The sequence below is a fragment of the Lissotriton vulgaris genome, unplaced genomic scaffold, assembly GCF_964263255.1.
Source record: "Lissotriton vulgaris unplaced genomic scaffold, aLisVul1.2 SCAFFOLD_532, whole genome shotgun sequence".
NCBI lineage: Eukaryota > Metazoa > Chordata > Amphibia > Caudata > Salamandridae > Lissotriton > Lissotriton vulgaris.
Genome location: NW_028245496.1, coordinates 595,831 through 622,450, shown reverse-complemented (window position 1 = coordinate 622,450; position 26,620 = coordinate 595,831). Strand labels below are relative to the sequence as shown.

General features: G+C 44.3%; 1 protein-coding gene across 1 annotated transcript in view; it reads left to right on the top strand.

The window, feature by feature from the left end:
• Positions 1-26,620, top strand: part of LOC147666400 (ubiquitin carboxyl-terminal hydrolase 46) — a 186,355-nt gene that overhangs the window by 82,701 nt on the left and 77,034 nt on the right. Inside the window, exons 4-5 of the mRNA XM_086949090.1 lie at positions 4,403-4,629; positions 16,362-16,438. Coding sequence (XP_086805216.1) covers positions 4,403-4,629; positions 16,362-16,438 — 304 coding nt within the window. The remainder of the gene's footprint in view (positions 1-4,402; positions 4,630-16,361; positions 16,439-26,620) is intronic.

The window sequence follows — 26,620 nt, the reverse complement described above, 5'->3', positions numbered from 1 at the left end:
TAGGCCCTTCTGTGCCCCAGTGCTTGTTATATACGGTGGAGAACCATAACCATATTGGTAGAATGATACTTCCAGCTCGTAATATTTTTCATATTGTTTCAAAACAAATATTAAAAGTATAGAGGCCAACTGCCAGGCTTGGAGCAATGACACACTCTGAAATGCGTTAGTGTGTAAGTGTGACTTCTGAGACATAATTGCCTATTTTAACATATTCAAGTTTGTTTGGGGTATGATAGAGGACGTCATCATCAAGGGCCATAATTTCTTACAATAGTATAGGGAAAAATGTCATTTGAATCACGCGTGAAACATTGAAATGCTGTGTTTGTTTGGCAGTTTTATATAGCGCAAACTTGACCCCAGGGCATTGGAAGGCTTTACAGGAGCACTAGTTACATTAAACAAGGACACATTAAACTTTTTTGTAGACTCAGGGAGATAGCTCAGAATCACAGGATGTTGAGCAGACGCCAAAACTGGAACCCAGTTTCCCAGCTCTGGCCGTTACGCCACATCAGGGATCTCTAAAAGTTGACCTGCAAGTTGCGCACAGCGCTGCAATGTTTCGCGCCGTGCCCATCAGCTGTCTCAAGAGTAAACAGCACAGTCATCGGCCAGCATTGTCACCATGTGAAAGTCCAGCTAATAGCGATATGCTGACGAGCGGGCAGGCTGAGGTAAAACTGAATTCCGTAACTTCACGTTGATTAAATTGCAAAGTGCGGTGTGACTCTCGCGGGCACCTGTTGTCGCGTGTCTCCAGAAATACAACTGGCATTTGGGAACGCTGGCAGGCCCTTGGCATGGAGACATGCTCCAAGGCGTGGCAGTCAGTGAGTGACCGTGAGTGACCGGGGACACACCCTTTCGGTGGCATGGAAGATGAAGGGGGCGCCGTGGCCCCTTAGGAGGTCCGAGGAAGGCTCGCCCCAACGGCGAAAGATATTGAGCAGCTGCTGGCCACAAGGAGGCGGGCGTGCAACCACGTCGACGAAGTTTGGCCACGTCTATTCCTTGGTGACTTGTAACTAAAGATTGCCTTTGAACCTATTTCACATACATTTTATGTGTCGGAGGCGGACTTGGTTAGCGAGCTCCGTAGTTTACTAGGCCCGTGAACGAGTTGCACCTTCTGTCCAATTCTCTTTTCTGGGATTTGCGGTCCTGCTCGTGTCATTTTAAATTAAGGAATTCAAGTCATACATTGACTAGCTGCCCGCTTATGGAGCTGGGAAACTTCAGATCTCTGACACTACTGAAGTCGTTGGAGATATCATAACTGGCATATGGGGGCGCCGTTGAAAGGCTCATCGGATTGGTGCAGCTACTCACATGTCAGGAATTGCCCAGCACATTAGTGTCTCTTTGAACCAAAAGCACAGGTGCACCACACAACAACAATAGATCAATAGTAACAATTATAAAGTCCATATCCAATAGACAAGGAGAGAAGGATTCCTCAGTTTTTTTCTCTTTATTCCAGTTCCACTGTGTTTTTTTTTACCTAACATGGAAATGGAATAAAGAGAAAAAAAACTGAAGAATCCTTCTCTCGTTGTTTATTGGATATGGACTTTATAATTGTTCCTATTGATCTATTGGTGTGTGGTGCACCTGTGCTGTTGGTTCAAATTGTTGAGTTCCTGAGGGAACAAGCACTGTGACGATAGGTGCGATTCGGTGTGCACACGGACCCTTGCAAGTACATAAGGGATAATACTTTTGGAGCAATAGTGGGTTTGGGCTGGCAGTGAGAAGGTTCGACGGTTAGCTTAAAATTTTTCCACATTAGTGTGTCTGTCGGGCCGTGGCAGCCTTCCTCATTAGAATGGGGTAAGGGGCGTGGCCGATGTAATTAAAGGCGTGGCTTAAAAACACTTGAGCTAAAAGTCTGTGCTTAGCATAGTGAGGCGCTAACTGGTATTTTGTGATTAGCGTCCCATTACAAAGCGCGCCATTGTCCACACATTTATTTTTTGTGTTTTTAAGGACTGTGAATTGTTAGATCTGTTTCTTCTCGGTGCATGTATGACGACTACAGTGCTAGTAAAATGTTTGGCCCCATTCTAAAAAAACCTGGTGCAGATCCCTCCTCCCCTTCCAACTATCGCCCCATCTCCCTCCTGCCTTACTTGGGTAAAGTTCTAGAAGCCCACGTGACCAGCACCCTGAGCGCCTATGTGGAAACCAACCACTGCCTCTCTACCAGGCAGGCGGGCTTCTGCCCGCTCCACTCCACCGAGAGGGTGGTGACCTCAGTGATGGACAGCCTACGCGAGGGCATCGACACTAATCGTCAGCAGGCCCTCATCCTTCTAGATCTGTCTGCCGCTTTTGACACGGTGGACCATTCCACCCTTCTCACCCGTGTCAAGGCGGCGGGCATCGAGGGCCTGGCCCTCGCTTGGCTTGAGTCCTTCCTGAGCGACAGGGCTCAGGCGGTTCACCTAGCTGGTTTCACCGCTGCTCCTCGCAGGGTTGCTTGTGGAGTCCCCCAAGGTTCCTCACTTTCCCCTCTTTTGTTTAATTTATACATCTACCCCCTAATTTTTATGTTACAGCAGCTCGAGGTCACGGTGTTTAATTACGCCGATGACCTCCAGCTAATTTTCAACCTTTCCCACTCCCCTTCCTCCTCCCAGAACGTCCAGTCCGTCATGTTGTTCATCCAGGACTGGATGAACTGCAACCACCTCAAACTCAATCCAGACAAGACGGAGTTAGTCTTGACTGGAGGTGGCTGCAGTTCCTGGTCCCCCTCCCACTGGCCTTCCTCACTTGGTGTCCCTCCGCTTCCTGTTCCCAAGGTCAAAACCCTTGGCATTCTCCTCAATTCTTCACTTTCCGTTCACTCACAGGTTTCCTCAGTTGTTTCTTCTTGTTTTTTCTCCCTTAGAACTATTAGGAAGATCTCTCGCTTTTTCTCTCTGCCTGCGTTAAAAATCATAGTGATGGCCATGGTGCTCTCGCGCCTTGATTATGGTAACATCACTTACAACGGCGCCCCAGCCTACGCCATTCGCCGATTGCAGCTAGTGCAGAACCAGGCTGCCCGCCTGATCCACGGCCTGCCTAAATTCCATCGGGTTACCCCCTTAATGCAGGCACTGCACTGGCTGCCGGTGAAAGAGCGTGCCCTGTTCAAACTCGGCTGTACCACCTTCCAGGCCAAAATGGGCACCGCCCCGGAGTTCATTTGCTCCGCCATCAAACCCTACTCACCTGGCAGAGAGCTCCGCTCCTCCCATCAGGCCCTGCTAACCATCCCCCGTTTCCGTAAGAAAAAGGCCGGAGGAACAAAATTTGCAGTTCTCGCCCCTGCGTTTTGGAACTCCCTCCCGACCGAACTCCGACTGACTTCCTCTTACATAGAGTTTCGGAAGGGTCTTAAAACTCTGCTCTTTTCCCAAGCCTACAAGGTCTGATCCCCCTCCGCTCCTGCCACCCCCCTCGCAGTCCTAAAGCGCCAAGAAACCGCACGGTAGTAGAGCGCTATATAAATGTTTTTAAATTCAAAATTCAAATTCAAATTCAAATTCATGCATTGAACACAATCTGAAGTGCCATTTGCTTTACATTACATTGAAACGGACAATTCCGTGAAAGGTGGGGTTGAAACATTTCTTTGAAAGCTTGTATTCGGTCATACCCACGGAAATACTTCAGTTTTATCAATCAACATTGTTTCTTCGAAATAACGTGAAAAACCTAATCCTCCCCTTAACCCCACGCTTTGAGCATGGCCCTTATATTTAATCTTGCATAATTGCAAATTAAACAAAAAATTAATGCAAAGCATTGTCATTTACAATGCCAGTAACTCAAACTTTAATGCTGCAAGACCTATTGCATTGTAAATGCTTGTTATAAAAGGCATTGCTATTTATAATGCCAATAGGTCCAAAACTCGCAGTTGCGAGACCTATTGCATTGTAAATGCTTGTTTATTTTGCGTCACGTTTTTTTCATGAACTTTTTTTTTTTTTTGTAAATTTGTTTTTATTGTTGCATCATAGAACATGGGTACAGAGTGGATCAACTGCTGGTGCGGCGTCAACATTCAGCCACGGTCAGCCATGCGCGCAACATTTCTGTATATAAACTGGTGTAATTAGGTACTTCCTCCATTAAACAGTACAGATCAATCAAATAGGTCATCAGGCTGGGATACAGTGAGTGTGCTCCGTAAGGGGGACGGAGAATAACAGAGGGCATGTGAATTCCCGCCTCGAGGGTGTAGGATCGGGGTCTGTACAGTTCGCATAGCGGTGTTATCAGGTAACGGGGGGGACGGAAACGTTTTTTTCATGAACTTAGTCGTTCCATTCAAGATTTCCTTTTTGATGCCTTAAACGATGTCTTGAGACAAAATAAACGTATTGTTTGTTTCTTTACACAGATCTTTTTGACAACTACATGCAACAAGATGCACATGAATTTTTAAACTACCTGCTAAACACTGTGGCAGACATCCTGCAGGAAGAGAAGAAGCAGGAGAAGCAAAATGGAAAACTGAAGAATGGCAATGCCAATGAACCGGAAGAGAACAAACCCGAACCCACCTGGGTGCATGACATCTTCCAGGGCACTCTGACAAATGAGACGAGATGTTTAAACTGTGAAACCGTAAGCATTGAGCTATTTGTACATAAGAAGCAACACTACTAAATACCCTTTGGTACTCTGTCTACTATGGTTTATTCATGTTAGATAAATCGAGGTACCAATAATAAACTGATTCAGTTTTCTGTCAGAAGGGGGATTGTGAAGTTAATACCTTGGCACATATAATTTGGCATTTTTTTTGCTGAAAACCCAGGATCTAGAATACTAATATTAAATGTCAATATACCTAGTAGTGTGTTTCCATACAAATGTATCTTTTGGATCTTTACAGATGTTATCAAGTACAGGCCGCTTCTTTGTGAAATCATTGTTTTTTGGGAATTTACATGGTTAATTTTCCACTAGAAACTATAAAATCTTGTATTAACACACTTGGTTAACATGCATCGCACAACCTTCTATTACAGGTTTACCTCATACACAGCCAATGTAGCTTCTTTTGTTAATCAGCACTAGGCAGCTCTTCATTAACATTACCCTCCAAGGGACGGATCATCCCATCATCAATACCATAAAATATTCTTCATCTGCCCCAGACCTCATCAAATTTCCTCAGGCATCCAAATCCCATGTAGACCACCCTCTCTATGTCCATACCCTGGCTTTTTCTGTCATCCATTTCTGTTAGTCTGGATGTAGGCATTCCCCATTCCCTGGCAGTGTCTCTTTTCTAGAATCAGCCCCAACATGCAAAATGCTAAATAGGTTCTTGTAATTTTCATTTCTCTCCCGATTCTCAGCACAACAGAGTGGGGGGGGGGGGAGCAAGGAATAACCTGACCACGGATTGCAGCCAGTTACGATGTTATGTCTCCCCAGAAAGCTTGAGTCCAAGAGCTCCCTCGGATTGTGTTAATAAACTCACCAACTACCACTTTACATTTTAGACATGTAGAGTTTTGGGCCCTACCTATTTTGTGAAGTCCACTTATGTTATAATATGGCCTTTGTAGGATATTTAGCTGGATCAACTGCAACCTCTGTTTTATGGCTACTTACCTCGGATGCTTATTAGCTCCCTCGAAATCAGTGTCCTCTAAGGGACTCCCAGTGAACCACCAGTTTCTGCAGGGTGTCCTGTTGTAAATTAGCAACATTGCCTTTTTATCAATTTCGTCCATATTAACGCCACTTTCCAGAGGGGTATTTTCAGGCAGCTCCTAGAGCGTGTCTAAACTGTCTGTATTTGTACACCTGAGTGTTGGACAGTCCATATTCTTTCTGTGGTGTATTTTCACTAATCCTGATATCTTCCTATTTGGATCTTATTAATAATTCCCTTTGCTGGAAACCTGACTGTTTGGCTACCTCTCTCAGCATTTCTTTATAGTGTGATGTCTCTTGTGAAAGCCAGACACCTGGGGATCCTGTCCTAGTCAGGTAGTGTCGCTTTTGTAGGCTCAATAGCTCCTTTTGACTTATTTTCCCATATATGTAGTGGAGATGTGTGTTGCTCTACTGGGAGACTCTCTAGGGTCCCGACTACCTGCCATCTCCCAATCATTGATAACTTGGAGTTGGGAAGCCCAGTAGTATGCCCATTTATCTGGGAGTATGAGACACATGGCCTGAATTGTAATTTAGGCATGCCTCCATCCCTTAGTAATGTGTGGAGTTTTTTTCTTTAGTCACAGAAAGAACGAATCCGGGATTGCAAAGGGAGTGTGTTGCATCACATACAGCAGCTTTGCTGGTGTAATCATTTTAAAGATTGCTGCCTACCCTAATATAGTGAGCGGAAGTGTTTGCTGATGTTGTGCATCTGTTTGGAAGTCCTGTAGGACCACTTCTGAGCTTTCCGTTAAGAAGCACAGAGAGTCTGGAGTAAGATATATCCCCAGGTACATGAACCTCTCATCTGTACCACTATGTGAAGTATACCAGTTACCCATTCACACTCAATAAATGTATACAGTACCGCCATTCTCCAATTCATGTCGTACCCGGACTTCTCTTTGAATTCTTTTAAAGATTTGAAAGCATTCCCCAGCCTGACCTCTGAGGTTCTGTAAAGTACAACAGGACATTGTCCACGTCTATTGAGACCTTCTTCTTATTCCTTGGTTAAACCTCTCTCGTCCAAACTAGATGTAACCCAATGCTCCATTGTCTCTATTCACAAAGTTTTCTTTTACGAAGAGTGGGCTCTTTCTTGTATCTCCATTAACTACTATGGTCCTGAAGGTGGTCTCATGGATTGACACAATTTGAGACCGAAACGTCGACGAGTAGCCCATCTCTCTGTTGGAAAATATTTTAACCCGCACATGTTCTTTCTTAATGCTAAGATGAACATTCTCTTGTTCTCACTTGAGAATAAGTTTCTGATAAATTGACAAATGTAAATGTGGAACACTGTAGCCTTTATTGGATAACACATTGTCAATGTATGATGTGACTTCATTTTTCATTGAAGCCCAGCATTTGTTGTGCTTTAATATAATTTTTGCGTTAAACCAGTATATATACCAATCTGTGCGATTTTTCTTTTTTCTATGTCTAATTGTTCCATGCAAATATTACTAATTAATGCAGGATGCCACAAAAGGACATCTAAAACAGACTTTAACCTTGCAGTTTATGTACTTTGATACCCAAGCCCATAAGGGACTATTGAGTTGCCCTTTTTCATACAATAAATTGCACTATCCAGCATAAATCCAACTTGATCTTGATATCAGAATGTTGATTTGACTCTACCTAACCTTGTAACCAGAACGTTTTCTAAAATTGTTCATTTCGTGTTTCAAAGTGAAATGGGTCTATACGAGGTACTGTGTTTGCCTTTTATTGTGTAATGGAAATAACTGTTTGTCAGAGGTCTAGTGATAGTTGACCCATCTCTCTAGCCTCCATAAATATATGTAAAAGATGTGGCACTAGCAAGGAAGGCAGTCTTTTATATTATTCAACAGGAAACCAGTTGGAACCGGGCATCATTCTAATTTGTATTTCCTTAAGGGCTGCTGTTATCTCTTCCAGTGTAGGGTCCTCTTCCAGGAATGCTTTGTCTTCCTCTCCCAAGTGTGGAACCTCCAAGTGACCCAGAAATGTCACTATTTCCCCTTTACAACTAGAACCTCTGGCTCAATATAGTCTCCTGTGGTATGTATCAAGTCCTTGAGCCTCTGCGCAGTTGGTCTTGGCTACATCCCCTTTTCCAGCCATATTTTGCCTGTTCTTCTAGCCTCTTCTTCTCAACAGCCAGCAATGCCAGTAGGTGACCAGTTTTGTTTCCCACTTCATTTAACTCGCTCTGCGTAGACAGATAATATTGCCTAGCCACGTCGTGAATCAGATTGTGATTCTTTCCTAGGTACATGTGATCCTGTGTTTAGAAAAGAGTCCTCCAAATTTCAGGATTTTATCTTCCAAATCAGTCATTTGTCAAACCCTACGCTTCTTTTTCTGTGCTGTACTGTTTTTAGGCCCTTTCTTCGAGTATCATCTTCTAGGCTTCCCACAGTGTTACCTAGGACTCAGTGGAACTTGTATTAGCTTTAACATATTGGGCAGTTTAACTCTGCTCCCAGACATAACCTCTGTCTTTCAGCTTCCAATATGGTAATTTTTGTTGGACTTTGTCACCTAGTACCACTCTGAGAGGTGAGTGATCTGATATTCAATGTGCTAGGTAATCTGCCTCCTGTATGAGTGTGTTTCCACCTATGGGACAAAAATAGTCTAGTCGAGAGAGTGTTTTATGTGCTCCCGAAAATTATGAGAACTGGTTGTCTGTAGGGTGCTAAGTCGCCAAATGTCTTCCAAGCCCAAAGCATGGACAAAGTGTGCCAAACACATGGGTGCTTGTGAAATCCCCACAGGGGGCATCCATCTATTCAGATTACAACACATTAGATCATTGAAATCGCCCCCCACTATATGGCTCGATGCATTTGATTCCAATAAAATGGGGCCTATTTTATCAAAGGCCCTCTTCGGCAACCTAGGTGGTGCATATATACTAACTACCTTCAATTTCCGCCCATTCCATGTGCCTTGTATACTAGGCCAGGTCATTGAACTCCGCTCCGTTCGTGAAGTTCTGCAGAGTTTTCTGCACTCCGCGGAGCTCGGAGTGCAAGAAAATCCTGCTTTGCGTAGTGCAGCGGAGTTTTTTAGTTCGCGAGCTGCAGCTTGGGTAGAATTACCACTATTACTATTCTAACTCAACCCGTTGCCCCAAATATCCCTAAATGTAATGGCTGAAGTCCCTCACCCCATTAGAGGGAGCCTGCTTCACATTCTCCTCGTTGTCTCTAGAGGAATCCTCTGGATCAAGAGGATCTACAATGTTCTTGATCATATGATCTTCGTCCACCTTGTAGGGCATGAGGTTATCAACTTACGTTGTGGGCGGCATGAGTCTACTGTAGGATCCCCTGTCTACTCGGTCTGCACCAATCTCTGCCAACTGCTAGATTATTTTTACTTGCTCACCCAGTCCCAGGCTTATTTGGGCGTGCCGTAGAACAGACATGGAATTAAAGATCACTTGCAGTGTTCCGGGAAAAGGTGTATGTGTTGGATGTTCATTACGCTACTCATCTTTTTCACATCTTCACAAGAGTGCCCTAGTTTTTGCACATTTCTCATACAATCCAGGAAGAACACAATGTGAGCCCCTTTGTAATCAGGGAGCATCCAAGAATTTCTCAAGGTCTGTTGCTTCCGGCATCCCAACAATGCAGAGATTATTCCACCTTACTCTTCCAGTTGCGTCTTCAACTCTATTTACAAGGGAGCAGGCATTTTTGAGTACTTGCTTATGAACACTTTTTAAATCATTGTTGGTATTTCTGTATAGAGGCTACCTCCAACCATGAACATGCTCAATCTGTTTATTAGTTTTCTGTATTTTCCCAAAAGAGACTTTGTATTTCAAGATACTCGCTGTAATGTAATATTCTGATATAAAATTGCCTGGTCTTCATCTTTAAGTTCAAGCTGTCCTTCTGAAGGATTGCATGTCCTATCTGCTACTAGGCTGCCTTATAGTGCATTATATATATATAGTGGATATAGGGATTCCATCCCCCCTTGATTGATTGTTTCAAACATTAAGTGCATCTGTGGATGATGCCAGGTTATCTTCAAATTCAGATAAAGATCTGGTGTGTATTGTTAAATTATCATGTTACATAGCATTGAGGGAGAAATATTTAATTTTGTTGCTCCATTGAATCCCTCCAATCAAGACAAGTATGTGATTTATGAAAGAAAGACTTCTTTACTGTCATGATGTTTGCATTTGTACGAGTAGCCCTTTCAACTTTTGTCAAACACATTTGATTTCACCCAGGTTCCTCTGTTTTTCTGCAGTCGCAAAGTTGGTCTTAAGTATCCATGTAAGCTATTGTAGTATTAGGACCATGTATATTGGTACGTATGTGAAGTATGGTTTCCGTGCAAAGTTTTAACACCCATGAGTAAATAGCTGGGGTGCATTTCCATTCACCAAGTGGCAGGCACTGCGTGGTGCCTGCCACATAGTGCAGGGAAATGCAGTGCAAGCATGTTTAACATTGCATACGGTACTGCAGCCGGCAGCGCCGCCCGCAGTGTTAAAGCCCAAGATGCGCCTTCCAGTATGGCGGGCGCATCCTAATTGCAGTGGTGGGACCGCCCCATGTCTTGCGGGCGGTCCCAGCACCGCAACGATGGCGCTCCCGCCATCGTAATGAGCCTCTTAATGTGAAGTACAGATGATCTTCTGTTAGTTTTATGTTAATGTATCTTCTTAGTTATTCTTCATAGGCTTTTACAACCCATTTGTTTTCCTGATGATATCAGTAGATACCTCCTTTAGGGAAAACCCTCTTTTTGCATGATCACCCCCAGAATTTTGGACTTAATCTGCTTGTTTTTGTTTTACTTGGAAGTCACTCAGGCCTGCTAACCAGACCTCTGTGCCAGTTTTCTAATACCTTATAAACTGTATGTTGAATTGGATACCCTCAATTGGCATAAGCTGGCTTACTTATAAGTCCTTAGTATATGGTATCAAGGGTACCTCGGGCATTTAAGGCAGAGTGTCCCCCGAACTGCAACACTGGTTGTGCCGCCCTGTGTGTACAAAATATCGCCCAGCCCACCACTGCAGCCTGGAAGAGCAGCTTTAAACTGCTAGTTCAGTTTTGCAATGTAAACCAATACACCCCAACTTCCATTAACAATATATGTAAGTCCCCCCTAAGGAAGGCCTAAGGAGCCCTAAGGCAGGGAGGTGTGTATTATTAAGTAGGACATATAGTTTGTGTATGCCCTAACAGCAAGTCTTACAAATGTCTGTTTTTTAATGAATACCGGTAGCTTGTCTCCTTCCCAGTATAAGAATTGGCTTGGTAGTTTGGTTTGCCCTGTTCCCATCGTGCACTGGGACAGGAACAGACTAATTTGCATATAGCCAGGTTCTGAAGCTGGGATGGTGCAGTGAGCTAAAAACAGTGATGGTTCAAGCCCTGATTTCTTGACTGGGTAGGAGTATTCTGCATCATTCAGAAACTCTGTCCATCACCTTTTCCAAAATTGATTTTATCCACACTATGTGTGGGAGGGTATACTCATACGTGAGTCCCTAGCTCATTGCACCATCAGGAGTCAAGCAAGCCGGGCCGACGACGGCTGAAATACCAGAAACCGGTCCTCGGTAGCTTGTCTCCTTCCCAGTATAAGAATTGGCTTGGTAGTTTGGTTTGCCCTGTTCCCATCATGCACTGGGACAGGAACAGACTAATTTGCATATAGCCAGGTTCTGAAGCTGGGATGGTGCAGTGAGCTAAAAAACGGTGATGGATCAAGTCCTGATCTCTTGACTGGGTAGGAGTATTCTGCATCATTCAGAAACTCTGTCCATCACCTTTTCCAAAATTGAATACAGATTTTATAAAGGGAATACTCCTGCAAGAAGTGTTTCAGTGCTGAGAAGCTCGAAGCAATTGAAGAAAGTAGAAACTGATGCTGTTTTTTGCTGTGGAAAAGTTAGTATCTCCATTGGCTAACACAGTTAGCCTGAGATTGCTTGATGCCTCACACAGCTGGAAATCATCCCAGGCGGGAGGGATCCTGGTAGCCCATTAGCTAGTGACCTCATCATCCTCCCCAGGGCACTTTCTAGGTATAAATATGGCACCCCTGGAACCCTGAACATCAGATCACACTAGAACTGGGGAGAAGGACAGAAGGACTGCCCTGCTGATCCCTGTATCTGGGAATAGAGGCTGCACAGTCTGCTGGACAACGCCTGCCTGAACTAGCAAAGAGAAGACTGCACCTGTGACTCATGGCATGAGGAAAAGACGCCCCTTTGCACCAGACCAATGAAGTTACTCCAACGGTCAGTTGTGTGACCTCCCCCTTGAACCCAGCACCAGGGCCATCAAAGTTGAAGAAACCCCATCCGGCAAGTTTGTAGCCACATTTCTGGAATTCTGGGCACTTTGAGAGACTAATCCTCAATGGCCAAATGTTGCACCAAAGTCCTCCGCACTTGGACGTGTCGCCTCCTCCTGGATTGGTCACCCCAATGGACACAAGCCTCCACCAAAGGATACCGCTGGACCCGATGTGTACGGAGACTGGTAGCACAGCAACAGGCCTTTGAGGGACCCCGACCTCTGTCATTTACATTTTGCCCAGATCTAGGAAAGGCTACAATTATTACCAACATAGGTACACATTCCCTGGAATGCTAAAATAATGCAAAACTAATGTGTAAGTGCCTATTTAATTTGAACTTAATAAAATATACTTATTCCTGAAGATTGTTTCGAATTTGTATTTGAACAATGTCCTATGGAAAGAGTCCTTTGTTAGAGAGACAAAGAAATTGTGTGTCTCACCTCTCCCTAACCAATAAGAGGGACTGTCTGTCTTGGCAAGAAAAGTGCCATGATTCTATAGGAGAAATGGTGGCTCAAAATAAAGGTACGTAGAAATGTGCAAATTCACAGACAAAAATAGAGGGACTTGGCTTTTGCAGGAATAATTCTATTGAGGTATAATTCAAAATGTGGGGTACCTTTTATGCTTAAAAATATCAATTAACCCTTCATACCTCGTATCGCGCCTTATCTTCTGCAAGACCGGTTTCCTTTATCTTACTGGCTGAATTTTTGTCCAGCTCAGTTGGATTCTCCCAGATGACCACCATATTTAACTGGATGCATAAAGATTGCACGACTCTTAACCACGGTGTGTTACAGGATTTATCAAAAAGAATTAGTTCCTGCAAAGCTTTTTTATAAGGAACCAGCTCCCAAGTTGTCGAAATCCCAGCCCAATAGTTCAGGATATTGAGGCGTGAAATGTGGTAAATATCCTTGAGATCTAAATCCCATTATAAAGTAATTACAGGTGTGCTAGCTGGGACATTCAGTAATGTTCATACAAATTTATTTTCTGGGATTTTCTATCTTGAGGGATCCCCAGAGACCCAGATTTCTGCCCCACAGAGCGCACCACCCATAGCAGCCTTTCTATATACCTCAACAGCTGGGAAATAGCTCTATTAACTGATGCTTTATGTTTCCTGGCAATTACCACTGATCTATGAGATAAGAGAGAGTTACTGTTTTGGAGTTGCGTGTCCCAAGTGAGTTTCTCTGAACCTTATGCCCAAATAATTAGTGGAACACTCACCCGCTTGTTGATGCAAAGTTCCTTATGATCATGGAAGAGAGTGCTCTGCAGGGTTTTCAGAGGACTCCTCTGCAACCAGAGTGGATTTCTGCCAGCTTCCCGGAGGTCAGGGAACATCTGATGTCTTCCATTCATGGAAGCTGTTCCTTTGATGTGAAGTGCTTAGAAGCCAGCCTGCCAGGTGAGAGATGAAATGAGCCTGCCAACCCTGCAGGAGATGTGAATGTCCTGAGAGTACCAGAAGCAGCTGACCTGTGGTGGTGTGTGGGTCCACTAAAAAAAGAAAGACGACTATGGAGAGCGATCTGCATGAGCTGAGGCTCATGGGTTAAGCATTTTCGATTGGGGAGCGCAAACAGCAGTCTTCACAGCTGTATGCAAGAATCGTGACCAAGGATTACAGTACCACTACAACAACAAACTGCAGTTATGAACTGTGCCTATGGTGGACTGTGCCTCTGCAACTACGAACTGTGCATGAAGTAGACTGTGCCACTACAAACTAGGATTTGTACCTTAGGCTGGTTGCATGGCAACCATGAGCCTGTGCCTGAAGTGGACCGTGTGGCCAACATCAAGAATTGCCCCCAAGGTAACCTTTTGCTGCAGATAAGGACTTTGCTGTGTCTGCCTTGGTAGTGTTGTGACATTTATCTCTTGTCAGCCCAACCACTACACCTTGCTCGAGATCTAGAAGCAGGTTTCACATCCACTGGAGACCTCCCCTGTCGACTGTAGCAACTACCCTTTTGTGAGTTCATCGGACAATGACCTCCCCTGTTTTCAAATGCACTTCTTTCTAGAATGCTGATCCTATCTCAAGCCAGCATGCCTCCTCTCATGAGTGAGGAGAGATGCGAGCTGCAGCTCCCTACTAGCTGCCAAGGAAAGGACTGCCAGGACAGCTCTGTGGTGAGACTGATGAAAAGGGGACATATTGAACAAAGGAGCGCTAAAAACTTAACTAATGGGTAATTTGCACAAATCCTTGATATAGGCCCAAGAAATGAGCTAAGCCCCATGGGAGAGACATTGCCTAGAATTGCAAAAGGGGTGGGGACACCCATGAGAAGGGGCAACTTGGGGACAGAATCTGGCACAGTAGTGCAAGCACCAGTACTTTTTCTTTACTAAAATAAATCACTGGGTTGGAGCAACCAGTTTTCACACTGCTGGGTGATTGTTGAGTTCTGAGCTAGAGCACCCACTGCCTCCCTCACAAACCGTTGACTGCTAGTCATTGCTACCACTGAGAGTCAAGTGTTGTAGGGGTTCTACTTGGTCTAGTTATGCCGAGCCATAATAGGACAGACCCAGAAACATCTGATGGAAACGATCTAAAACCCTCGATCCTGCGGTGCAGTAGCCCCCTGCTTGCCCTATTATTACTTTTTTGCAATTTCATATTGGGCAAATGCGACCCAAATATATGGAAGTGGTTTATATGAGCACCAGTTACATTACACAAGGTCACATTCTATGTTTTTAATTTAGGCATGATGAGATTAAGTGATTTGCCCAGAATCACAGGATGTTGAGTTAAGATTCGAACTTGGTTGGCCCTAACACCACATCCTTCCCCCATGGCCTTCTGAACGGCGCCTAAAATGCACCTATCTATGAATACAAATGTATCCTGTTTTACAGAACCAGGATCTGTTAAACTTGTCTGTCTGTATATTTGTACAACTACCGAAAGTCTGAACGATGGTCAGAATTTCAGCAGTTGCAAATTAGTATTAGGCAAATGGTTGCAGCTGTTATTAGAACTGCCATTGTAAGTGTAGTGAACTCCCACAACATTGTAGTTTTGTAGCTATCCACAAACATTTGCAACATGGGCTCTTCAAGGAATTATCCACATGAAAGATCTGTTAAACATACTTGAGGAGCCCATGGTGCCAGCTTGCAGCTGCCACATCTTGCAGCTACTCGTTAATTTAGTGTAGGAGAAATCATAAGCTATGACCTGTACCTAAAACTATCGTCGTGCATGGAAAGTGGCACAACAGATGCATAGCTTTGTTCCCAAGTTGGAAAATGTATCTACCCAAGTGAGGTTTCCTCGATTCCTGGAACCTTAAGATGCAGAGCTTGAGCTGAGTGGAGAGACCTCCAAGGATCAAATCCGGTTCAGTTTTTCTCCAGGAAAAGTTGACTACTCTCCATGTATGATCGACAGAGAGAGAGAAAGACATCGACAGAGAGACCGATAAGCAGACTTTGATAGAGATTGAGATCAACTGGAAGAGAGATCCAAGGGTGGATGGCAGAGTGGTTCCAAGTACCCACGTCATTCTTTCTGTCTTACAATTATATTGGACATTGAGGTCAAATTACAATGTCACTACCAGTGCAATTTTGTCTGTCATTTCTGAATTGCAATGAATGTTTGGATATCGGTGCAAATTTGTGAAGAAAACCAAAACTTGTATCTCAACAACCAACTTTGCCACTGAACTGATTGCAAGTAAATTGGTGATTTCTAAGACTGGCGATAATCGTTGTCTCTGGGATGTTTTCCAAGTACATACGGTTTCTTAATTTCAAGTCTCGCATTTGATTCACGAGCGGCCTAAACTTGCTCCACGTGAGTTTTAAATTTCTTTATGAATCAGGCTCTTGTGTATGCCAAAATAAACCGAAATTCATTTCATTTAGTAATATATGCGCAGGCTATTTACTGAACATTCAAATGGAAGCAAGTGCAAGGAGATCATATGGAATTACTTAAATAATACTTATATGTGGATACACTTGTGCATGTAAGTAGTGTATTCATTGTTCATTGAGAACTTCTGAGAATTCGTTCCTTCTAAGCTCTAGAGAAGGTTTCCGAACCAAATTGGCCTCTGACCTTCATTGCTAATTCTAATTTTGGTTGCATTTTCAAGGTTTCTATTGCCTTAATGTTCCCAAAACGTGTCAGAACAGTTTCTTGCTTTATTACATCCTTTTATGCTTGAAATGAGTAGGACCCTGGTTAGAAGAAAGAGCCATTGCTTTCAAGTTTCATTTACCTCTGAAGTTATCCAGGCTTTTGTTTACCAAAGTTATTTTGTCCCTAACAAAATTGTTTTAATTTTATGCAGGTAAGCAGCAAAGATGAAGATTTTCTTGACCTCTCTGTTGATGTCGAGCAGAACACTTCGATCACACACTGTCTGAGGTAAATGTACGGGGACATTAAAATTAACTGTATAATAACAAAATTGAATTACAGACTGAATATAATAATATAGTTAATATTCAGCCTCCTGCTAAACAGGTCTTCTACCTAGGTGTACCTGACAACCAGGCATTCCCCTGCGGTAGGAATGAGGGAGCTGCAAGGTTGGGAGCTTGTTTTGGTTGTCCTACGGTGCTTGTTCTCCTACACTGCGCCCCCTGCCTCTCGCGGAGTACTGTAACCTGTCCACACACCTACGCTGAGCGGCTACATAGGTGCAGCAGTCATGGCCCCCTGCTGTAGAGCTGTCAAGTGTACCAAGAAACCGTACTTTGGGAGGGGAGGAACCAAATCCTCCTGCTGATAACCTTTCTACACATCTGAAGGGTTCTTGGCTGTAGGGTGGCCCACACTGCTCCATCTCCACTGGGGCTGCAGTCAGTGCCACATATTGTTGGCTAGCAGCAGCATGTAGGCCTGGCCTGGCCCTGGGACAAATCAGTGGGGCAGATGAGTCTGTGTTATGTTTCTTTCGAGTCCAGATGCTTTCTGCTGCTCCACAGACCATCTGTTCTACTCTTCCAGATTGTTATATGCACCGCCATATGACACGCTGGGCAGCAGTGACTGGAAGTTACCATACGGATAAGATTTCCATGTTATTGTTTGCAAGACTAGCGTGATACAAGCTACAATAAGACGGAATATCTTATCCGGGTTAATGTGCACAGCATGGCAGAAGCCCAGTGGCTCCAATACTTGTTTAACGTCTTGTAATGTTGCTCTTAACAGCAATCTTTGTGCTGCTGCTGACGTGATGGTGGCTGGCCGGCCTTGCAGAGATAGGGCAGCTGCTGTGTACATATTTTATAATAATGAGAGCCATTGCCTTTAGATGACACAACATCAGCACCCTGCTTGTCTCTTGCGATACAGAGGCCTAAGCCCAGCCTTGGAAGCGGGATTTAGACTGTAGAGTGTGCACACACCTTGCACTTACGGTGTCAGCTGAGTATTTTTCAAGCTCTCTGGCTCGAGAGCCAGACCAAAGTACTTAGAGGTCGGTCATTAGTACATATAAGCTCGATTGAGGAAGAGGAGAAACCCATTTCAGATTTACCTTTAGCCTGGGTGAAGTTCACTTGCCTTTTAACCAGAGCCCAAACTAAATTCCAGTGAGTGTTTTTTAAACATTTTTGAAGTACATCTCATCAGTGCAATTTCGTTTTCACAGATTTCTAATCTAACGGAATGCAAACCTTGCTACATCTCAAAAACGAAATGTAACCTCACTGAATGATAAGGACATTTTTTATGTAGTGAATTAGCAGAGGTTGCAAGAAGTAGGCTCTGAAGAAATTGGGAGACAGCAGGAGGGAAGGGACTGCTTGAAGAAAAGAACTGAAAGTGCGTCTAAAACCCGTATGCCAAAGGATGGTGTTGCAGAAGGTAGAGAGGCAAAGTGGTGCTGAAGAAAGCAGCTGCAAGATGTTAGTCTTGCGAGGGGGACAGTGAGGGTTGGACGTGTGCTGACGGCTTCAGTGGAAGCACAGCATGCCGCATAAAGAAAGGTAATTGTGGAATAAATGATGTAGGAGGTGCAGGGCTGAAGGAAGCATGGAGGTTGTATGTGGGTGGAGGTGTGAAACGAGATAACTGCAATGTTGGGGCTGGGGGGATGGGCTAGGGTCCTTTAGAGGAGAGGATGCAAGAGGCCTGGAGAGTGTTGTAGGTGAGATGGTGGGAAGGGGTATGGAGCATCAGGACAAGTATAGACCTCCTAGCAGTTCGCCGCAGGAGTGAAGGAGTTTCCAGGACTGTGTAACAGGAATGAAGCTGTGAAAAGGAGGCAGGGAGCTGCCTGGTTAGGGGTTTACAGGCTGTGAAGGGTGAAAGAGAAAAGTGGGAAGTAATGGACTGCATTGGGCTGCAGGAGGAAGGAGACCCTACTATCAAAGGATGAAACTCTAGGAGGACCGAGGAAAGGGCTGCCAAAAGAGAGATCGATCTGTTAGAGGCAGGGAGGTTGCAAGAAGAACGCTAGAATGTTGGGTGTGCTACAGAATCCAGAGTTGCAGGAACTGTGGAGTGACACATTCTATAAAGGAGGAGGATTAAGGAAGGGAAAGCTAGACCGTAGCAGAAATGGAAAGCGGGGTGCTGCAGGAGGGATATCTGCACAGGAAGAAGGATGCGGTTAGGATGTTGCTTAAGGTCCTGACTGATGTGTATGTGTGTGCTGTGGATGGCTATCTGTTGTATGAGAGTTTGCGCCTGACCTATATGTGTCCGAGGCCTTAGCGTATTTGAGATGGATGTGAAGACTGAGCATTTGAGATTGGTACAGTGCAATCTGGTGTATATCCCTGATACGGGAAGCCTGAGCATGTAAAATAACTGACCTTCTGGATGGCCTTGGGTGTAAAGCCAACCCTGTATGTTTGCAAGATCTGTAACTCAGTGAGTATCTGCTTTATAAACACTTCAGCATGTTTGAAGATTCTGCTGAGTGAGGCCTAAGGCTGATGTTTGAACCTTTAAAATATATGTAACTTAAGTGATAGCTTTGTTGTCTGAGGCCTCAGCAAAACCTGTCTAAACCCAGGAAAATATGTATTGTGTAGGGATGGGAACTGTGAGAGTGATGTAATCTAGTTTGATGTTCAAGCTTGTGAATCTTATCTAAAGTAAGATTTCTGTTTGAAGTCCAAGCCTGTGTGATCTATCTAAGCAGAGGTATACCAATATTTTAAGAACACATTTTCTACATCATTTAATAGGTAAATCAATTGTATACCTTTGCATATTATTTTAGCCCGTTTGCTTGATGTAAGAGAGAGTGGACAGGTGCACTAGGGTAATTAGCAAGGTTAAGAAACTGAACACAAGTGGCAATTCAAATGGGATGTGATCACAGGGAGATGACTTGTACGATCATAGAGAGGCAAAAGCTGATGAGGGTGGGGAATAACTATAAGGGATAATCTTCGGATGAACACAATAAGAATGAGGAATCTTTCAAAAGATATGTCAGTTTTGAGCTACTCTGTGTTAGTTGTGCCTGGAGGAGGCCCACCGGGCTTGGGAAGCCTCAAATAAAAGAGTATATGAATGGGGCGTAAAATTTGGTAAACTCCTCCACTGACTTGGCACTCAAGAACTAGATTTCAGAGTGGTGCCTGCCATCACAAGCCCACATGGGGATGGTGTGGAGACCGACACTGAGATAGCTGAACCTTTGCAGACTATCATGGGTCCCTCTACGCTGTGTGCGTACACCTGGAGCGGTAGATGCATGCTTCAGTGATTTAGGTCATCCCATTGCCCAGATTAAACCCTGCAAAGTGGGAGACCCTGGACCGCCCACTAACAACTGTGGAGATTAATAAAGCCCTCTTAGAGTTCAATTCAGGCAAAACCTCAGGTCCAGACGGGTTCCCCAAAGAATACTATCATAAAACGTGCCAAATTATTATCATTTTAAATATGAACCTTGAAACCATCGATAGAGGTTATGGCCCTATGTATATTGACCTGGCCACTATTGTGGTCTAGCTTAAACCAGGTAAGCCACCTGACCGGTGTACATCTTACCAGCCCAACTCCCTTGTAAATGCGAAAGTTTTATTGTTTGTGAAGAACCTGGCGAAGCGCCTCACCCTGGAATTGAGCTACCTGATCCATCTGAACCAGTACGGATTCATTCCGATTGTTCCACTAGCCACTGCATCCGGAGTGTTCACCGGGCACTGGCCCACTTTAGGACTTTACAATGCGCCACAGCACTTCTGCTTCTTGATTTTGAAAAGGTCTTTGATTTGCTGGGCCTTTCTATATGAGGTCTTAGGCAAGCTGGGCTTTCGTCCCTGATTCTTATTCATCTGAATCTTATATGCCAGACTGCAGGTGCAGGTAAATGGGGCAGTATCACCTAGATTCTGTATTAGACGAGGTATTAGACATGGCTGCCCTTTGTCCCGTGTCTTTTTGCCCTGGCGATTAAGTCATTGGCGACTTAGATACGGTGTGTCGCCCAGGTTTCAGATAGATTTTGACTGGGGAATAGCCTTGGAGAACAGGAAAGCTATATATTTAGACCTCTTCTGTTTATGGCCTGCCAGCTGAAACTGTACCCCACCTTCTTTCCATTTTGGACACCTATGGAGCCATGTTGGGGCTGCAAGCTAATCGGTGAAAGTCACTCCTGGTTCCCTTATGATGAGACAGAGGAGACAAAGGCCTGGTACCCTGATCTCCTCATCCGACGCCTTAGTTTTCAATACCTAGGGATCCATCTAACCTGGGAGCCAGGCCTGGCGTGGACCCTCAATCTCGGGCCTTTTACCAGTGCGGTGCAGGAGGACCTGGGTAGATGGGCCAAATCGCTGCCCTATCTGTTGAAGGGTGGCCACGCTTACTGTATAGCAGGGGTCGCTAAACCGGTCCTTGAGGGCCGATCCATGCCAGATTTTTAAAATTACTACATGTATCTCAATGGGGATATCCAAAAAATCTGGAATAGATCCGGCCCTCCAGGACCGGTTTGGAGATCCCTGCTGTATAGCCTTCAAAATGTCCCACTCACCATCCCAAACCTTTTGTTCGATGCCATCACTGCTAAAGCCCATAAGTTCATCTGGGCAAGTAACCCCCTTTCCCAGATTCTCTTTTGACAAATGTTTATGATCGACATTTGATGGGGGCTGGCAATGGTTGAAATCCAGATTTATTACTGGGAAGCTCTTACCCTGGTAGGGAATGCATGGGGATGGGAAGATCCCTCTTGTAGAATGGAAGTAGTTTTAGTTGGCTTGAACAACCTTATGGGCATGCTATATGGGTCACCGATACCTCAGACTCTCTCGGAACCGACTAGGGTAGTGTTTCATGTCTGGAAAGTGGCACTTGGAAATGATAGGATCGCCGGGTGACCTTCGAAACCCCTCTCTAGGCAGGCAGGTGGCTGCACTGAGTGGTACAACTTGAGAGCTTTAGGGGGTGGGATAAATTGGGGGTGTTGAGGCTGGTAGATGTGTGTGTGTGTGTGTGTGTGTGTGGGGGGGGGGGGGTGATCACATGAAATCCTTCCACACTCTCCAAGTAGAATTCTCCCTACATAGGCCCCAATTCTTTTGTTACCTCCAGCTTAGAGATGCCCTATCAAGTTATCCTGAGGCTGTGCCACCAGACTGTAACCCCCTAGAGGTATGACTCCCTCTGGGTCCCATACTTAAAGGAGGTATATCACACGTATATAAGAAACTGGTCAGTCACTTACAATGTGCTCACTTGAACCTGAAGGCAAGATGGGAGGGTTGGTTGGGCCTGCTAGAGGAAGAAGACAGGAAGGAGGCATGCATGTCGCATTATTCAGCAATACTGGCTTATTCTATTTAAAACACTCTGATGTTCTGGGCTAATGGTTTGATACCTTCCCTAAAGTCGCCATACTCTGGATCCTGGATGACCAGAGAGGCCTCAGGGCGAGCGTGTCTTGATGGGTATGGGAACGTTATGAGCAAAAAGTGAAAGTGCCAAACCCTGGAAGAGGCTGAATGTCCCCCACTGAGACTAGAGAGTTGGCTTAAAAGCCTGTGCTTCAATCGCAAGATGCGGAAATAGGTTGGGCTGGACAGCTCTTTAAATTCTTTAGAAAGAATTGAAATAAAAGAGGCCCACAGTTTTACATAAGAAGAGCTCTCAAACGTCACCGCCATTGACAATCACTACATTCCCAGAAGACGCCACAATTGGTGTAGCCAGGCTCTATGGGCTGGTGTTTTGTCTATACCCAAGGCTAATAGTATAACTCGATGTGCTGCATTCCATTTAAAAGTAAGAGGGATGATGAAATGTTATAACTGCGGACAATGTGGTAATGTTATCATTGGTGATCAATTCATGCATCCACACACAGGCCAAAGCATAAAATTAAGACACAATGCAGACTGTACTACAGAAGGAGTGGTATACGCGATTAAATGCCCATGCGGGTTGGTTTATGTGGGACGTACCAGCAGGAAGATTAAGATAAGAATTGTGGAACATAAGAGTCGCATTAGAAACCAAAATACCACCTCTCCACTAGCCAAACATTGGGTAGAAGCAAAACACACCATTCCCCAATTGAGGTACACAGTTCTAGAACGTATTGAACGCACCCCAGGCATAGAATTCAATACTCTCCTGGCTAGGAGAGAAACTCATTGGATAAAGTTGTTAGGAACTGTTTTTCCTGCAGGTCTCAATGACCACTATGAATTATTATGTTTTCTTTAAAGGCAGAAATGTTTTTTCAAGATTGTAAGGGAGTACACTGGGATTCATCCCACACTGGTCTACTTATGCATTAACTTCAGTTGCATGTCTCTGCACGCATAAGCACTTTTTCATTAGTTTAATCACTGTGGTTTCAATCCTTTTTCAGTCTAAATATTATGGTAGCATATCTCATTCACGGCATGTTAGAATATAGGTTCCACTGTGTCACTACATCTTTTTTAGGTTATTGAATGGATTAGATTTGCACTTCTATTTTAGGCTTTTTTAATAATCCTTTCAGGATTTCTCCTGCACTTGGGACAATTGATGTTCCCAGTATTTACCCCGAGAGTTCGCTCGGTTTTCCTTTAGAATTACACAAGTGAAATGGCGAACATAGGTTGTGGTTTCTTCCACAACAGATAGTCCTCTTTCTGTCTCCATGCTTGTTCTTTACAAACCGTCGAGTTCCGCACCACGTGACTGGATGGGCGGACTCGCGTCTACCGGGGGAATCAGAGTGTCGGCGTCGACAGTTACAGGTCGGTGAACGGACTGCTGTCCGATATGTAAAATTCATTCAGAGATGCTTGTAGTCTTGGGTTTCTATTTTACACCTATGGTGTATGTATCGTTACAGATTGTTCACTCCTTAGCTGTTCGTAGCGGCTTGGCCTTTTTGCAACATAGGCGGTAAGCGGTATAAAATATCTACGTGCACGGTGATTTCTCTATATTTTATACCTCCGGGCAACTTATTCTTGCTCGTTTTTCCTTCAGGTCAAAGGATCGACACAAGCATTACCACAAGAAACTACTTTGGGAAATACGATTTTGGGCGTATTATAGTGATAGCACAAGTATGTTTGCGTTTACCATGTAGCCATCTACTCAGAAGCTTGTTTAAGGCTTTTTGGTCAAGTCTTCACTCCCAACACGAGTTCCTATTCCTCTGGGGCACTTTTAACTTTTGCACCAAACTCACCTAAATTAACTCGGTCTCACACTATTTTTAAGCTGATCCACCTATCTTTCCTCACTTGAAGGTTTTATTTGTCACAATGTAATGGCAAGTTTCCTACTTTAAGGGACTCTTTCTCAGTGGCACTCCCCAGTTCTTTGTATATTGAATATTGTATTACCAATGTGAGAATTGGATACAGTTTCTCTTTGTTGCTGTCTTATAGATCCCGTAGAATCTGCACTACAGGACGCTGACATTTTCAAGAAATTTGTACCTTTATCCACACATCATTCATCCCCTGACGAAGGGTTGATTTTGCAACCCGAAATGCATTGGGATTCTGGACATTAATTTTGTGTATTCATATGTATGAGATTCATTTTTAAATTCGTGCAAAAAGTATGTGATTTGGGAATATGATAAGTGAATATTTTCAATCATTCATGCACGCGCAGTATATAAATGCCAAATAATGTACCTCTGTGTTACATGATTTTGATGATGATGCAAATGCTGAAAATAAATGTGATTTGTTAACATAATAGAACCAGAGACTTAAACGTATGTTTTGAATCTTTAAAGGCCCCTGGCCCAATAGCTGTGCCTCTAGCAGTCCTAGGTTTTCCTTGGGCTCATAATTACATATTTGTTACCACATAGGGAGCTGGGCACACACCCTACACACTAGAGTGCACGCAAAAACTATCGAAGGTGTTAAAAAGAATATCTATTTGTACGTATACAGGTGTGCAGATCCACCCCCTCCAAGAATAGCATTCCATGCAAGGGCCATCTGTCTCCCTCGGATTGAGCGCAGTGGAAATATCAATGCGTTTGGGAGCACTAAGATAGGGTAAGCTGGGAATTGTGGGATAGTGGTGATAAAAGCGATGTCAATATCGTCCAGTACCTAATTAATTTGGGGCAGTGCCATAAGAGGTGGAGCAGAGTCCGGGGCTTCCACATCCCCGCCAACAATCCCCTGCGCAGTCCTCATTCAACCTCCAATGCGGTCCGGTGTATATTAGCAATAAGAGATTATCGTATACGCTGTTTCAGTGTTCTACTGTGTGTGCTGTGTGGTGGACTCTGTAAAAAATATATATATATATATATATATATCCTTCCATTCTTTGTCTGTAAAGGGTCTGCCCACTTTAGCCTCCTATGGTTTTTGGCCAGGGATCCTCTGACGTTGACCCGCTTTACCCAAGTAGGCATAAATCTCCGAGACCAACCTCTTTAACACCAGACAACCATTTTTCAAACAGGGTCATGTGTCAGATTGCACCCATGTGTACATCGGGACTCATCACCCAATGGCGCAATTGCACATATGGGAACCGGTCTGTTTCCAGCAAAGAGTAGTCAATCTGAAGTGGGTCAGACAATATCAGCCCATCTAAATCGAATCGATTTCCCATTTGCTTACAGCCGCCGTAAAAACCAACATCGGAAGCTACTGTGTCAACCCAGGAGGAAAGTCCAGATTAGTAAAAGGGGAGGTGTCATGGGCGAAGGGAACGTAGTGAGGCCCGCTATTACTGCCACTTTATCCCAAACCTTAAGAGTGGTACATGTCACAGGGGAGGAGTAAAGGCCCCAATCCCTGTGCCAATGAGGCAGCCACATTTCTTTCTATATGCGAGAGCCCGCTACTGCTTGATCCATTAATGCCCAGTGTGAAGTGCGTTAAATGGTGTCTCCAGCAACTAGAAATCTGCTTAATAGCTGCAGATGACCAGAATCGACAAGTAAACATTGCTTGTCAAACCCCGCCCCACTCTGTACAGAATACCTGTTAACGTAATACAGACTTCCAGATGAACATTGGTGCACCAGCAATTCATAACACAACAGTGAAAGAGGAGTCCATTCCCAGCAAAGGGAAAATTCACTACTAAACCTTCGGAAGCTACAAGATCGTCAATACCCGCTGAAGCGCAGAGACATGATCAATGACACCCATGCAACTAGCTTCTCACCCACATACTTTATCCTGCAGACAATCAGTGACAGAAGGGCAGCACTGAAAACTAAGACTGGTGGAATGGGGATCAGCAGTGCTTTCCTCTGGAATGATGTAGATCATGCTCGTTTTTACCCAAATGCAGGTGTATGACGATCATTCCCCCCAACAGTTCAGATCTCTCCGGCTGCATCAGTCCTACATTAAATTAAGTTGCTCGCTGCATGGAGCAGTTTACCAGGCAGCGTGAATCCATTAGAACATAAGAACTGGAGAGTTTGAGAGAAGAGACATCTCAAGTATTCACAAAGCCCAAGTCCATATTACAGACTTGTGCGAGTGTACACCTATTCAGGAACTCATAGGCGAAGGTCCAAAATCCCTGAGGACATGGACTTGCACGCAGCGTTGTTCATGTTGCCGTTTGGAAGAGGAGTTAATTTAAATTGCTTTTATTTCCTCATCGCTTACTGGATCGATTTCCTAGAAAGAGCGTTTTCTCATACGTTCAGGTGTGCTGAAACAATCGTCAAAATTAGCTTTCATTCAGTGCTGTATTGTCTTTTTAGGAAATGCTGAAATAACCCTATCGTTATGCACCTACAAAGCCAATGAAACGATCTCTCTTGCCCCAGTGAGGCCATGGGAATTAAATGCATTGCATTGACGAGGGACACTTTGAGTCCTTCTGGTTCTGTGCCGGCACTGACCTGACGAGCAGAATTGCACATTCCCCAACGTGACACTCTGCATTACTTCTGCAACCGAAGTGACTGCCGCCTGAATGAAAACCACAGCATTCTGCTGCAAAAAGCGAGGGTGTAATGAGCTTCATTAGTCCCAAAACAGGAGGAACCTGATTTTTTTGTTATCTTCAAAATGCAAGACTAATAGTAACATTGCACAATATCCTGCCCGTCCTTCTTGTGTGTTTCGTTACTGCTTCGATTTGAACAGATATCTTGCTTTCTTCTGTATACACTTCCCT